Source organism: Phyllobates terribilis, unplaced genomic scaffold (genome assembly GCF_046119375.1).
Source record: "Phyllobates terribilis strain yellow unplaced genomic scaffold, ASM4611937v1 Scaffold_7__3_contigs__length_470593459, whole genome shotgun sequence".
Taxonomy (NCBI): domain Eukaryota; kingdom Metazoa; phylum Chordata; class Amphibia; order Anura; family Dendrobatidae; genus Phyllobates; species Phyllobates terribilis.
The window spans coordinates 243,909,390-243,924,991 of NW_027362767.1; the positions used below are offsets into that span (position 1 = coordinate 243,909,390).

The 15,602-nt window shown below is 45.8% G+C and overlaps 2 protein-coding genes across 2 annotated transcripts in view; both read left to right on the plus strand.

Annotated features, from left to right (window-relative positions):
* Nucleotides 1-978: 978 nt before the first annotated feature.
* LRRC8A (leucine rich repeat containing 8 VRAC subunit A) lies at nucleotides 979-15,161 on the plus strand. The gene is made up of 3 exons (XM_073640050.1): nucleotides 979-1,095; nucleotides 8,932-11,089; nucleotides 12,227-15,161. The coding sequence occupies exons 2-3, from the start codon at nucleotides 8,939-8,941 to the stop codon at nucleotides 12,500-12,502; spliced, it is 2,427 nt and encodes an 808-aa protein (XP_073496151.1). The 5' UTR covers nucleotides 979-1,095; nucleotides 8,932-8,938; the 3' UTR covers nucleotides 12,503-15,161.
* The window catches only part of PHYHD1 (phytanoyl-CoA dioxygenase domain containing 1), a 40,578-nt gene continuing 25,964 nt past the window's right edge, over nucleotides 989-15,602 (plus strand). Inside the window, exon 1 of the mRNA XM_073640060.1 lies at nucleotides 989-1,095. The gene's annotated coding sequence lies outside the window, so the exon portion shown is untranslated. The remainder of the gene's footprint in view (nucleotides 1,096-15,602) is intronic.

The following is a 15,602-nucleotide window of genomic DNA, read 5'->3' on the forward strand; positions in this document are numbered from 1 at the left end:
AATTTCCTATATCTGCTGTATCTTTCTAATGTTCAGTCTTCTGTATCGATCTCTACTGTATCTGTCCATGTAATTCTTGTATATATAACTATTGTATCTTTCTATTGTTTCTATCTGCTGTATCTTCCTACTTGTTTATCTATTGTACCTACTATATCTGCTTCTTCCTCCTATATCTATCTCTCCCAGGTTAGTATATTATATCACACACTTTCATGTACCACCTGAATGCCCGATGGCTTATTTGTGCACTTTATCAGGGGATATCATGCCCACAACCAGGCGCTATGCCCCCTCTCTATTTCTCCAATGTTAGTAAATCTGCCTTTTGTATGATAAATAGTTGCACATCGTTCTATATTTTACTTATTTTAATTCCTCACCATTTTCCAGATCGCTGCTTGCTCTCCGTGCACAGAACCATTTCTATCCCTGATCCTGCTGACACAGGTGCACGGCTCCTTACAATGGAGAGCTGTGATACATGGTAGCGAGCTCTGCAGCTGTGTCAGCAGCTCATTACCAAAGTTAGTAGTGGAAGCCACAATATTGCTCAGATCAGACAGGACCCGTCACGGATCACTTACTTCTAGGGGAAGCTACCAGCGCCTCCATAGGGAGAGCTCAGTATTACATGTGATGGATCCTCCAGAGGTTATATTGTCTTGGGTTCTTCTTTAAGACACTGGGGGTCCAGCCAATCACTTGTATGGGGGTCCAAGCCCTGGTGTATATGCATTCACAACCACTGCACAGGACCCTTGATCTGGTGATTGATGGGACCCCCAGTGATCATACATTCATCACCCCTGCTGTTTTTCATTGGCCAATCCTTATGAAGATATTTTCCAATAGGGTGTTTAAAAGGGGTGTTTTGGTGAACCTGCACCAGGGGGCATATACACAGTGCCCGTAACATTGATACGGAGGCATTAGTGGGGGACCCAGGAGAACCCCTTTAATTTTTACTCTCTTTTTTCAGGTGTAGCTGCTCCCATGGAGTTGGGGACCTGCCACTGTTGCTTTATCAGTCATACATTGCACTTGTTGTTTCACACTCCATCAGAGCACAGATAGCATTGCCAGTATCCCAAGGTGAGTACCTGCACCTGTAATCACACAGCAACCAATCACAAACCAGCTCTTATTTTCCTCATGCAGGTTACAATTTAAGAGAAGCATCCTGACTGGCTGCTGAGAGCCGCTGTTCTACTTTTAGATCTGGGTATTTCTCCATGTTTGCCGCTGACTCAGCGGTGCACAGACACCACGCCCGCCCTGCCATTCAGTGCCAGGGCTGAGTTACCATTGTACTGCTGCCAGCTAGCCCAAACACACCTTTGGTTCCTGCCAGCGCTCTGTACAACAGTGTCTAATATTGCGGCAGAGCACATTTGAATGGGTTGTCAACGCTTTGGAATTTTTTTTTTAAATGCATGTATGTGGGGCTAATGATCATTTTTACTATTGGTTTTTATTAAAAATGTTGCACCGTTTGGCTTTTCCAGGCTCTTTGTTTCAGTGCACATTTAACTTTGATGTGACGTGAGGTCATAAATCAGCTGAGAGGAGCTCAAAAAAACACAGGGAAGAGTTACAAACACTCCTGTAAGGTTGGAGCTCACTGGTGGATCCTCAGTTAACTCATTCTGCGACCAGCAATAGACAGTGCAACAAAGAGGCCATAAAAAGTAAATGGTACAAAAAGTTTAATAACCATAGCAAGAATGATTTTACATGCATCTAAGGAAGAAACTAAATTGTTCCCAGATGTGGACATTTAATTATTGTACATAATGTTCTAATAAGGCTACTATTTGCTCTAATACATTAATAGGGTATGTTATGAAAATCTGATTGGGGTCCATCCAGTGGGGCCTACATAATAATCCCATTAACCCTTCCATGAGTGGACTGGTTTGTTTGGGTTGTTTTTTTTCCCTCAATTCCAAGAGTCAGTTGTTTTTTTTTTCTTTTGCGGGATACAGTTCTGAATGTATTCACAGTACAAGGTACTGGAAAACAGGGGAAAAAATTGTGAAAAAGAATGCAATTTCTAAACTGATTCTTTGGGTTTCATTATTAGCTTGTGGGTAAAAAAGAAAAAAAAATCTGAATTTTGTTAAAAAGAAAAATTTGATTTGTGCCGCCTTTTTCTGAGATGTAATTGGCGATTGTTCCTATTAAATGCCTCTGTCAGCGTTTGGCCGCAGTGTTTAAATGGTTCTTTATTCACTCTGCTCACTGACCTGGGGAATGTCCCTCCTGCCCCGCTGCTGGCTCATCGGTGCCACGCAAAGCTCATGAAAGGCGTTTATGTGGCGCTGAGCAGCAGTGATCTACTATATAATTGTCTTATCCCGTCTGTCTGTCTGTCTGTCCTGGAAATCCTGCGTCGCTCATTGGTCCGGCAGCGGCCAATCAGCGCCACGGGATTTCTGAAAAAAGATGGCGGCCGTTAGCGGCTCATCTGCGGGACGGAGCTCAGCGGCGATGCAGTCGGGAGTTTAAATGTCGGTGTTTAAATGTGGAGCCAAGATCGGTGATTGGTCGCGACCGATATTTAAATTTGGCACCCAAATCGGTGATTGGTCGCGGGCAGCGTCCGCGACCAATCAGCACAGTAGTGTTTAACTTTTGCGGCAAGATCAGTGATTGGTCGCGGGCCAAGACCGCGACCAATCACCGATTTGTGCGGCACATTTAAATAGCGGCCGCGACCAATTGGATGTCAGCGCCGCTCCCCGGTCCTCCCTTCACACCCTAGCCGCATGGATGTCAGCGCCGCTGCCTGTGCGGATACTTCTGCTGCGAGAAGCCGGGAGATGAGCGACTGCTCGCAGTAGAAGTATCCCGACCCGCAGCGCCGCTCCCCGGTCCTCCCTTGACACCCTAGCCGCTGATGTCCCCACAGTATCAGCATGGTGTTACAAAGGTTCGGACATTTGTCTTAAAAATCGCTGATTGGTCGCCGACGCTATTTAAATGTGGCGCCAAAATCGGTGATTGGTCGCGCCCAGCTTCGGCGACCAATCAGCGATTTTTAACACAAATGTCCGGACCTTTGTAACACCATGCGGATACTGTGGGGACATCAGCGGCTAGGGTGTCAAGGGAGGACCGGGGAGCGGCGCTGCGGGTCGGGATACTTTTGCTGCGAGCAGTCGCTCATCTCCCGGCTTCTCGCAGCAGAAGTATCCGCACAGGCAGCGGCGCTCCCCGGTCCTCACTAATACGATTCCGCTCCCCGGTCCTCAACAATATGATTCGCTGATTGGTCGCGCTCTCCGCACGCGACCAATCAGTGATCTTGGCGCTAAAGTTAAACACCGCTCTGCTGATTGGTCGCGGCCGCTGCCCGCGACCAATCACCGATCTTGCCGCCACATTTAAAAACTGCTGTGCTGATTGGTCGCGGACGCCAGACGCGACCAATCAGCGAGCTTGGCGCCAAATTTAAACAACACTCTGCTGATTGGTCGCGGTTGCCGGCCGCGACTAATCAGCATTATTGGTGTCAAATTTAAACCCCGCTCTGCTGATTGGTCGCGGTTGCCGGCCGCGACTAACCGCGACTAATCAGCATTGTTGGAGCCAAATTGCCGGCCGCGACTAATCAGCATTATTGCCGCCAAATTTAAACACTGCTCTGCTGAATGGTCGCGGCCGCCGACCGCGACCAATCAGCGATTTTGGCGCTAAATTTAAACACCGCTCTGCTGATTGCGCCCGGTCTGCCGCATACATATTCTAGAATACCCGATGCGTTAGAATCGGGCCACCATCTAGTATGTATGTATATATATATATATATATATATATTAGCTATTACTAAGATGGTTGGCGGTAATGCTTTATTGGGATACTGAGTGTTTATCTTGTCCAGGGATACAGAGGTGGCTGGCAGCACCTTTCATTTTTTCCCAATGAAAATACATGCGCTCTAGGAGAAACTGAGTGTGTATGAGAAGGATTGGAGAGTCCTCCAAGGGAAGGAAGCTGGCGGTCCCTCCGCTATTGATCGTCTGTGTGGCAGTTTTAGGCCGATTTCACGCATCCGAAATTCACGGTCCGAGTGCGCACCACAATGTCCAGACCGGCCACGGGTCTCCTGGTCCGAACTCAGCAGCCACACATCTGCGTATGAGGCTGAGTGTACGAGGGAGCAGGTTGCTTTAAGATGGGTTGCTGCCGCCCTGCCCCCACCCAAAAAAATGTCACCCTCAGGGAGGGCCTTCTGTTTTTTTTCAGTCTGCCTGTTTCAGGAGCTCGGAGAAACGTCCTGACAAGCAGGTGTTTTCTTTCGCTTTTTTATTTTTTCCATTGCATCGCTTTTGGGGATTGGTTTATGTTTGCGTAGATTTTAGGTGAGCTAATGAGGTTGCCTTAGAGTACAAAGTATTTTTTTTATTATTTTACTTTTTTTTTCTTTTATTATTGGCGAAATATATTTATAATTTTTTTTTCCATTAAAAAAAATATATTATTTTTGAAAAATTTTCTATTTTTTTCTAAATTATTTTTTTCATATTTAAATTTACATTAAAAAATGTTTTTGTTTTTTTTTCTATTTTTGTTACTAAGGCCGGGATGGCGACTTTCCTCACACGTTTCTTGGTAGAAGACTCGCAGGGCTCACATGTCACGGGGTAGTAAACCCCACCTGATCTGTCTTACATGGTTATATCTGTACATAAAGAATATTCTGTAAGACATATTTCAGAAATGTTGTTAGGGAGAAGTGGAGCCGAGGTCCTTAGCAACCAATCAGGTTTCTGCTCTCATTTTCCACTGGGCCTCTGAATAATGAGAGCTGGAGTCTGGTTGCTATGGGCAACTGTAGGCCGTACACATTAGATTAATAGGCCGAACCCGGCAATGTCAGCAAGACAGGGCGCCATCTAATGTGTGGGGTCTTCTGACCCTCTTCATTCAGTGAGAAGGATCGGGCTGACATTTATCTAAAGTGTATGGCTCCTTCTAATAAATAGACCGGGCGAATACTCTTTAAACTATCCTGACATAGGACGTCCTGGTACGCCAGGTGCGGGTGTATGGCCGACACCTGCTTCTGTCCTACACATCCAGGGGCCTACTAGCCGCCATCTTTGTACTCCCATGATCGCAATTTCTCTATGTACTACTATCAGTCAAATAAGCCCTGGAGAGACCAAAAAAATGAAGGAAAAGAAATAAAAACGTTTCAATCACCCCCTTTATCTTGTTCAAAAATAAAGAAAAATAAATAAACATATTTGCTATGCCGTGGCCTTAAAAGTCTGATGTAGGAAAATATTATTTATTCAGTGTCCTTTACAATGAAATAAATAAGGAAAGAAAAATAAACTCAAAATTGCTGTTTTTCGGTCGCCACAACTCTCCCAAAAAATGCAATAAAAAAATTATTAAAGCATTTTATGGATGCCAAAATGATATTAATAAAATATTAAATTACAGCTTGCCACGTGAAAAGAAATAAACAAGCCCTCCTATGGCTATGTCAGCAGAAAAATAAAAATAGTTGGCTTTTGGAAGAAGGGGAGGAAAAAAAAGTGCAAAAATTAAACATTGCCTTGTCGGGAAGGAGTAAAAGGCGACATTACTCCAGAGTGGTTTCATGTCTGTGTTGAGCTCCATCACTGTAGATACCACAGAATATTGGGTTCCTATGGTGACAACCACTATTAGCCACCATTATAGTTCCCACGTGGTTGTCAGCCAGCCTCCAAACACATGAGCTACATGGGTAAGCAGGGTATGGCGTCATCCGAACACTGAACCATAGGGTTGTTTTGTGCATCATAGGTAACCCCTTACTACAATACGCCCCCTCCCTGATTCGGGCAGACAGATACTGTGCCATGTTTGGTCCTGACGCTCAGGTTGGGGCCCGGCCAGGGCTCGGACTGCCAGTAATCATTTATGAGAAGCGAATTCTTGGCCGCACACCCAGCACTGGAAGACGTCTGCTGTCTTATTGTGTGTGTGGACTTTGATTTCTTTTCTCTTAATCTGCGTCACTTTTTTATGTGTTTTGTGACTGGTTCGGGCTGAATCCATAGTTCTGGCAGAGGAAGCTCAGCTCATACTGTGCTTGTCAGCTCCCAGTACAGCGTCCTTCGACCAGATCGTCATCACTGTTTGACTTTCTTCTGTAAGCGTGCCGCCGTAAAAGTCAGTGCAGCCAAAAAATAGCTTAGGAGAAGGCCCAGTGGGGCTGGCTGTTGCCTGCCCTAATAATACGCAGCGAAAAGGCGCAATAGCTCAAAAGTAAGTTATGTGATGGCAGACATTCTGGGAAAAAGTGAAATGAGTTGTATTAGAAACTTTTGGTTATTGACAAGTATGGTATGATTGGATGATCATTTGCGATTTTGCATAAGGGCATAGCATTTATATATATATTTTTTTTATTTATACAATTTATCTGATAATTCAGTCGGTTATGTTCTTGGTTGTATTAGTTACCAGTAGGATTGTAACAAATTATTATAATCTTTTGTTTATGGCCATCTTAAAGAGAGTCTGTTAACATAAGTTGACTGTTCAAACCAAGCACTAGCGGTTGGTGCACCCTTGACGTGGCCGAGCAGTTCAACTACTTGTTTTCCATCTATCTCTCTTTGTCTGGCTCCTATAATGCCAGACCTGTCAATCAAGAAAGTGGAGGATGGAGATAGATGGAAAACAGGTAGCTCGGAAGTGATGAATTTACTGTAGCACAGATTCATCTCAGCTAAAAGTCTAGACCCTTTGATCAGGAATAGGACAGACATTTATAGGACATTTCATAACTTTCCCAAATTCTTATGAAAAATATTCCCCACAAACTGCATTGAACCCAATTTATTATATATTTTAGGAGTCGGTCCATTTTATACCGACGATGACTCTTTATGAAAAAAGAGAGAACCAACGTCAATTAACTTTTAATGTTGGAAAAATCCTTTAATTGTTATCATCTGTCCAGAGAATAAATATGTGGGAGTCTGATCACTGATCCCGAGAGTGGGCTCGGAAATGTTGGGTCAGAATATCCAGCCACCACTCCATTTGTTCTTAATGGGGAATGGGGGGGGAAGCCAAGAGCTGTTCTAGGCCATCACCAGCAGAGAAAAGAATGGAACAGTGGCGTGCATATCCTGTTGGGCTGGAGTGGTGGCCATACATGCCACCGTTCCATTCATTCAATATGGGACTACAGAGAAAAAGCAGAGCGTTTTCTCTTGCAGTTCCATAGACAATGAATGGAGTGGTGGCGTACATGTGTGGCCACCGCTCTATTCCTGCCTGTCATGCACGCCGTTCCATTTATTGCTTTGTGGGACTTCTGTTGATGGCCTAGCACTTGGCTTTTTCCCCATACAGAATGAATGAAGTGGTGGCAGAGGCTCATTTCATACTGGTATTTCAGAACCTGTTCTCGGTATGGGAGAGAGTTCCAGAAGTCAGACCCCCGACCTAACTTTTGGCTAGGTGATATATTTTAATATTGGGAATAACCTTTTAATGAATAACAATTTCTTAAATTACAAGAACTGATGATTTGGTAGCACCAATGATTGCCATAAAAATCTTGGTTCTGCAGTCGTTGCGTAGTTCTAACTGTATATTGGTAGATGCTGCGGTGGGTGATGCTTGTAAATGTATTCTGAGGACGCTCACGCTATTTTTGTTGGTGGCTTCTCCATGTGAAAGGTGACCTTCTGCTGGAATGAATCAGCGTGCATGCCCCGAGTGTGTAGGAAATGCATCTTATTAACCCAGCCCTGCACGTCACTGCGACATCTGGAGCTGCAGAGAATCCTCCGAGGGTTAATAAGTGTCTGTAATAATATACCCTGGGTTTTCTATTACCTTGTTAATATATTGCGTATACTGGGTGAAGAACTACCAATCCAAGCGTGTCTTGCTAGTAAAGATCAAGCACAAACCTGGATCCATCCCATTTCAAAAGGCTGTCCAGGTTCGGAAAATAATGTGTCAATTTTTTTCTGATATTGCATTTTAGGGCTATGGACTTCAATAGAGAGGCGCTGCAATACCAGACACAGACTGTGGACAGATGTGGTGCTGTCTTTATTAAGAATAAAAAAAAAAAAAAAGGAAAAAAAGCAGGCTTAAAGCTAGCCATACATATCAGATGGGTGTCGGCCAAACGCTTGTCCTTGTTTGTTGTCTTTCCTGACCCCCACCCCTGGCCATACACATGCACTCAATAACACAGGTGGCTTGGCCTCTTTTTTCTACATGCTTGCTGATCCGACTGAGCCTTTTGTAAGTCGTGTGAGTAGCGCTGCATCCATGTGACTGGCTTTTTGAGAATTACACTTTAGTAATGTAGGGGTTAAGAGAAGATGAGGCTCCCTTGACAATAGGTTTTAATTTCCAGCCCCAGTTTGTGGTTTTCTGTTCGCTATCTCCTAAACGGCGTCTGTCATTTTATTTCTTTTGTGGATTAAAATAGATGTTTAAAGGGGACCTGTCACTTCCCATATATATATATATATAATATATATATATAATATATTATTTTTTTTACCCGGTGTAAATGCCGCCATTCTTCTGAATCCGGCGCTGTTTTTCTTTTGTTCCTGCGCCTCTCTAATCTTGAGATATGAGAAGATCTCAAGAACAGCGGCATTTACACATGGCTACAAAAAAATACATATTAATGGCAAGTGACCCCTCTCACTTTTTAGAGGGGCTGTATGAGATCAGAGTGGTCTGAGACGCTTGTTATATGTAGATTAGCCAACTAAAATTTCCGAAAGTGTGTGACGCATTAGTTTTACTTTCCCTTTTTAATAACCTTTGTATCATTTCTAATCCCATCCCCTTGTGTAATGTCCTCACCTGTCCCCTGCTGGTATAATTAGATGTCAGGTTTCTCAGGGATTGTACTGAAACCTGTTCTGTGCTTGTTTCCAGGTGAGCCATGATCCCTGTAACGGAGCTACGGTATTTTGCAGACACGCAACCGGCTTATCGCATCTTGAAACCATGGTGGGATGTCTTCACAGACTACATCTCCATAGTCATGCTGATGATAGCAGTGTTTGGGGGAACCCTGCAGGTCACACAGGATAAGATGATCTGCCTGCCTTGTAAATGGGTCACCCATGACAGCTGTAATGATTCGTACCGTGCCTGGACAGCTCCCGAACCGGAGTACACCAACAGTAGCCTGGGACCACCTCCCGGACTCGGCCCGACTGGCATCAAATACGACTTGGATAGACATCAGTATAACTATGTTGATGCCGTGTGCTATGAGAACCGGCTGCACTGGTTCGCCAAGTACTTTCCTTACCTCGTATTATTGCACACGTTGATCTTCTTGGCCTGTAGTAACTTCTGGTTTAAGTTTCCCCGCACCAGCTCCAAGTTGGAACATTTTGTATCCATCCTTCTCAAATGTTTTGATTCACCATGGACAACTCGGGCCCTGTCCGAAACCGTGGTGGAAGAAAGCGATACTAAGCCTGCCGGAGGAAAGATGAACGGCTCGGTGGACAAGAAGTCTTCTACAGCCAGCGAAGATGTAGAAGCCACCGTGCCCATGCTTCAAAGAAGTAAGTCCAGGGTGGAACAGGGGATTGTCGATAGAACGGAGACCGGCGTCTTGGATAAAAAGGAGGGCGAGCAGGCCAAAGCCTTGTTCGAGAAGGTGAAGAAGTTCAGAACTCACGTAGAAGAGGGTGATATAGTATACAGGCTCTACATGCGGCAGACAATCATCAAAGTCATCAAGTTTATTCTGATCCTCTGCTACACTGTGTATTATGTCAGCAGCATTACTTTTGACGTGGACTGCAAGGTGGACATTGAAAGCCTCACTGGCTATCGAATGTATCGTTGCGCTCATCCACTGGCCACACTCTTCAAAATCTTAGCCTCTTTCTACATCAGCCTGGTGGGCTTTTATGGACTCGTCTGCGTCTACACACTCTGGTGGATGCTGAGACGGTCCTTAAAAAAATATTCCTTCGAGTCCATCCGAGAGGAGAGCAGCTACAGCGATATCCCGGACGTGAAGAACGACTTTGCCTTTATGCTGCATCTCATAGACCAGTACGATCCGCTCTACTCGAAGCGTTTTGCCGTCTTTTTGTCGGAAGTCAGCGAGAATAAACTGAGACAGCTGAATCTCAATCATGAGTGGACATTGGATAAACTACGGCAGAGGATCACCAAGAACTCCCAGGACAAGCTGGAGCTGCACCTTTTTATGTTGAGCGGTATCCCCGACACAGTGTTTGACCTGGTCGAGCTGGAAGTCTTGAAACTAGAACTTATACCAGATGTCACCATCCCTCCTAGCATCGCCCAGCTACTGGGGCTAAAGGAGCTCTGGTTGTACCACACGGCTGCTAAAATTGAGGCACCAGCTTTGGCCTTCCTCCGAGAGAACCTAAAGTCACTGCACATCAAATTTACTGACATCAAGGAGATTCCTTTATGGATCTATAGCTTAAAAAACTTAGAGGAGCTGCACCTAACCGGTAACCTGAGCTCCGAAAACAATCGATATATCGTCATTGATGGTCTAAGAGAGTTGAAGAGATTGAAAGTGTTGAGACTGAAGAGTAACCTGACTAAATTACCCCAGGTCGTGACTGATGTAGGCGTCCACCTGCAGAAGCTCTCGGTCAACAATGAGGGCACCAAGCTGATGGTCCTCAACAGTCTCAAAAAGATGGTGAACCTTGCAGAACTGGAGTTGGTGCGCTGTGATTTGGAGAGAATCCCTCACTCCATTTTTAGTCTTCACAACCTTCAGGAGATCGATCTGAAGGATAATAATTTGAAGACCATTGAGGAGATTATCAGCTTCCAGCACCTACACAGACTGACCTGCCTGAAGCTCTGGTACAACCACATCGCTTACATCCCCATTCAGATTGGCAATCTGGCATGCCTCGAGCGCCTGTACCTCAACCGCAACAAGATAGACAAAATACCAATTCAGCTGTGCTTGTGCCGAAAGCTCCGCCATCTTGACCTGAGCCACAACACCCTAACAAGCATCCCGTCGGAGATTGGGCAACTGCAGAACTTGCAGTATTTTGCTGTAACTGCCAACCATGTGAGTGTCTCTACTTTCCAAATTCACAAGTATTAGCACCCCTGTTCTTTTAAGGCAAACTGTTACTATGTGTCAGGTGTTGGGTGTGATTATATCCCATAAGCGGGCGTCTGCGTAGCTCTAGGGCAGGGGTTCCCCTGTGTTGCAAAACTACCAACCGCACCATCACACTCCAGCTGGAGAGCCACAGGCTGCAGACCACTGCTTAGTATTATACCAATTAAAGGGGTAAGTCTATAGGAATTTCCTAATTAAAGGGGTTTGCCTATTTTAAAAAGTGATGGTATATTTCTAGGATATTCCATCAATTTATGATCAGTCGTGGTCCCACACAGGTTTTGACCTCTGCACTGCGCAGCGGCCTCCCGCTGTGCACAGCGCTATACCACTGCATAATGTAACGCTGGAAAATGCCAAATTAGTTCTAGTTTTCTTCTTTGTTTTTTTCAGGATCCATATGGGTCCCAGAGGTCAGATGTCCGCCAATCATAAAGTGGTGGTGTTTTCCTAACAATATGCCATCTTTTTACAAAACAAAAAGGCCCCTTTTTAAAGAAAATGTAGAACGACTTTCTTTCCCAACCCATGTCAAAATTGCTCCATTCTACATAGTCAAAAACACAGTACCCCACGCCCTCCTCCCCCAGTTGATTTTTAATATAGACGTTAATACAACTGCTGCAAAGTAACCGTCTCATTATTTGGCTATTTTTATCAGCTGGAGCATTTTCTATAAGGGATTTTAATAATTAAAGCTGTTCGATATTTTCTTACTTGGCAAGTCGATAACCCGACCTGTTCTCCCTTCCGGGAACAGTCAGTAGTTTTCATGTAATTAGAGTAAATTCTGCTTGTGAATGAATAGGGCTTTTCGGCGCGGCTTTCCGTCCTGCGGCTTTTCTGCCTGTTTCAAAACTACACCTCCCAGCAAGCCCCGTCAATTTTATACCCTGCTCCTTTACTGCGTTACCCATGACTTTATAAAACGGGAATACCCCTTTAATAATCCACCTGACCTTACCTGACATAGGGGGCAAATATTCAGGACATTGGGGTTTTGGGTGGTCTTGGACCACTTTGTATTTGACCAGCATCAGAACTTTCCCTTTAAAATTAACTCATTTCTCTGCTCCTTAGATTGAGAACCTACCGCCGGAGCTTTTCCAGTGCAAGAAACTTCGTACACTGAATCTAGGGAACAATGGCCTGCAGTCTCTGCCCTCCCGGGTGGGAGAGCTCACCAATCTGGCCCAGATGGAGCTGCGGGGCAACAGACTGGAGTGTCTTCCCGTGGAGCTCGGGGAATGCCACCTCCTAAAACGCAGCGGACTCGTGGTTGAGGAGGATCTGTTCAACACTTTGCCTCTGGAGGTGAAGGAGAAGTTAACCAGAGCGGACAAGGAACCCGTGTGAGAAGAAGCCAAGTCAAGGGGAATCCTTATGAGAAGTTGGCACTGGGGGGTGGTCGGGGGTATCTGCTGATTCTCAATACACAGTAGTGAGCCCTGATGAGCACTGAACACAGCGTTCTGGCATCTGTCCTATGGGGGCTCGCATACTGGATGACCCTGGAAGGGAAGGAAGGTCGCCACCCATTCCTGTTCTGCACAGACGTCCTATCTCCAGGCGGACAGCTTTAACTTAGTAGTCATTACCGTCATCCCGTGCTTCTTCCTCTACTGCTATTCTTAGGAAGGGCTCTCGGTGCTTTTATTTCATATGCGTTTATCGCCTCCATTTTATTTTTTCCACCAATTTTCATTATTTTGTTTTTTTTTTACATGACCCAATCCCTACAGAGCCTTCATGTAAATGTTCTCATCGCTCCAGCTAAGCTCTTTGTGACTAACTTACATAGCGGACCACTGTGCCAAAGCGTGGGAATCCGATATTAACCAAGTGCCCCCTGTTCTGGTTATACACGGGTGATGGCGAGGACGGGCAGCACAACGCATGTCTCCTTCAGCTGTGTAATGCAGACATCACTTACACTGAGTGTATACATAGCTATTTATACACAGACCACACACGTGTAGATTTTTCCATTAGTGTTAAAATATTTCAAGGAACACTCCGAGGAAAAATTCTAAGGTCTTATACCCAGCGCAGAGCATGAAACGTGGGGCTTTTCTGAATGCCGGTGTCTTGTATCACCCCCTTTAGTCCCATCACAGGGCATAACTCAGCATATCTGTTTGGACCGCCTTAACCGCCACATTTAAAGGGAACCCATCTGGAGAACAAGGCTGGCCACACATAGGGCAGAGGGAAATACAGACGGGCGCCTTCATAACAAAGCACTGCTTTCACTGCGGCATTTGAGAGAAAACAAGAGTTTGATGATGGAGCTGGGTCCACCAGGCGTTTCCCTCTGTTCTACAGGCCCTTTCTAGGCGGTTTGCCAGCTGTCTGTCTGTGAAAGGGGAGAGGCCTTTCAGTTGAGTAGGGGCAAGAAGGAGACACCAAAAATACTTTCTGCCCTCTGCATGGATTCCTTCCCCACCCCACCCCCCTACTCCCACCACTTGTACTGTTGCCCCCCCCTCTCCCTACTCCCTCCGCGTGGACTGTTCTCTCCCCCCCCCCCACCTTCTTCCACCACGTGGATTGTTCACCCCACCCCTTCTGCCACTGTGCAGACTGTTCGGCACCCCTCCCTACTCCCACCGCGCGGGCTGCTCGCCCCTTCCTACTCCCACCGCGCGGGCTGCTCGCCCCTTCCTACTCCCACCGCGCGGGCTGCTCGCCCCTTCCTACTCCCACCGCGCGGGCTGCTCGCCCCTTCCTACTCCCACCACGCGGGCTGCTCGCCCCTCCCTACTCCCACCACGCGGGCTGCTCGCCCCTCCCTACTCCCACCGCGCGGGCTGCTCGCCCCTCCCTACTCCCACCGCGCGGGCTGCTCGCCCCTCCCTACTCCCACCGCGCGGGCTGCTCGCCCCTCCCTACTCCCACCGCGCGGGATGCTCGCCCCATCCCCTCCCCCCACTCGTTCACGCCCCCCCCCTTACTCCCGCTGCGCGGACAGTTCCTGGACACTTTCTCTTTTATTTCAATGACTCTCCTTCCATACAGTTTTCACCTAAATGCCGCAGTGTTTCAGGTTAAAACTTACCAATTAATAACTAGAGTACGGCGCCTGTCTGGATATGATGCTTCTTGTGGCTTAGACGGACTAATTCTCCTTTAAGGCTTTAAACAGAAGCAAATATCTGCAGTAAGTTCCCAGCTGCAGGCCCCCGATAGTGCACCTGCCCCATTGTGCCGGAGGCGCCTCCATACTACAGACCAGCATGTTATCTCCACCAGGCCCCTCTGCTTTACACTAGATAGGAGGATCTTAGCTGATATATTGACCATGTTAACCCCTCCACACAGCAGATGATGCAGCCCTAATCCGGCGGCCATGTCATCCTATACATTGCCAAACATCTATGTCTGCACGGAGGGTGGGCGTCCCATCCTTATCACGACCTTTCAACTGTGTTTTCTGCGTTTTTTTATTTTTTTTATTTTCTCACCATGGACATTTCATTATTTTTTTTTTTTTTGTATTTTAAAGGGACGGTGCAATGAAAATGTGCCTGCTCACCTCACCACAATGTCTCCTTATATCTTTTTGATGAGGTTATTGCACACATTTGACTGTTACCGCAATTTAAGGCTGTTTTTGTTGCTTTCGCCCATATTTTGTGTATTGTATTTATTAGTTTAGTTTTCCGCTTTGACGCCTTAGTTTTGTTTTCCGCCATCAGCGATGTGCCTGTTGCATGACATCCTGCAGTCCAAAGACTTGATCTTTCCGCCGCGGCGCTGCGTTAATGTCTTCCATACCCTGAAGATGATCAAGAGAATTGCGCCATTCATCCACTGCGTTATATGTTCGTACGTCACCCCCAGGAGCTTTCTAGCTCGTTACGTTCGTCCGCCTGCATCAGGCGGCGGTTTTTGTTTATTTTTTTCTTAACGGACCTTTTTGTTTGTTCTGGCTTCAAGAAAAAAAATGTACCTGTAAGTCACTCATCCTTCATGTTCGCATAGATCTCAAGTAAAATTATACTTTTAGTCCAAATTATTTTTCGGGTTGAGATTTACTTTCCAAAAAGAAGGGGGGACATATGCAGATTTATGGCTCCCTTTGCACAAAAAAAAACCCTGATTTATGTTTTGGACACTTATGTAGATGGGAGGGGGAACACCTTTTAAATGGATATTGTTGGATAGAGCTTGAAACAACGAGCAATTTTGCAACTTACTGCTTGTTAAAATTGTCATCCGTTCTTCAGATATTAACACTTTTTTATTTACAGCACATTGCCTTGGAAACCGACCACTACTGCTAGACAGCAGATCATGCGCAGTGCTAACAAGCTCTTTTCTGCTGAGCTTGTAGGCACTGCTTTGAAGCTGGAGCGCACAGTGTTGCCTCTTAATCCCAGCCAGCTTCAGTGCAGTGCTTACAAGCTAGAAAGCAGTGGTGTTCAGTCTCCTAGGCAACATGTTGTAAACAAAA

What these genes read in the sequence shown, in the direction of transcription:
- LRRC8A (XM_073640050.1), top strand. Translation starts at nt 8,939, where the DNA reads ATGATCCCTGTAACGGAGCTACGGTATTTTGCAGACACGCAACCGGCT. An exon ending in TTGCTGTAACTGCCAACCAT is followed by an intron (nt 11,090 to 12,226) that starts GTGAGTGTCTCT and finishes TCTGCTCCTTAG; the next exon opens with ATTGAGAACCTACCGCCGGA.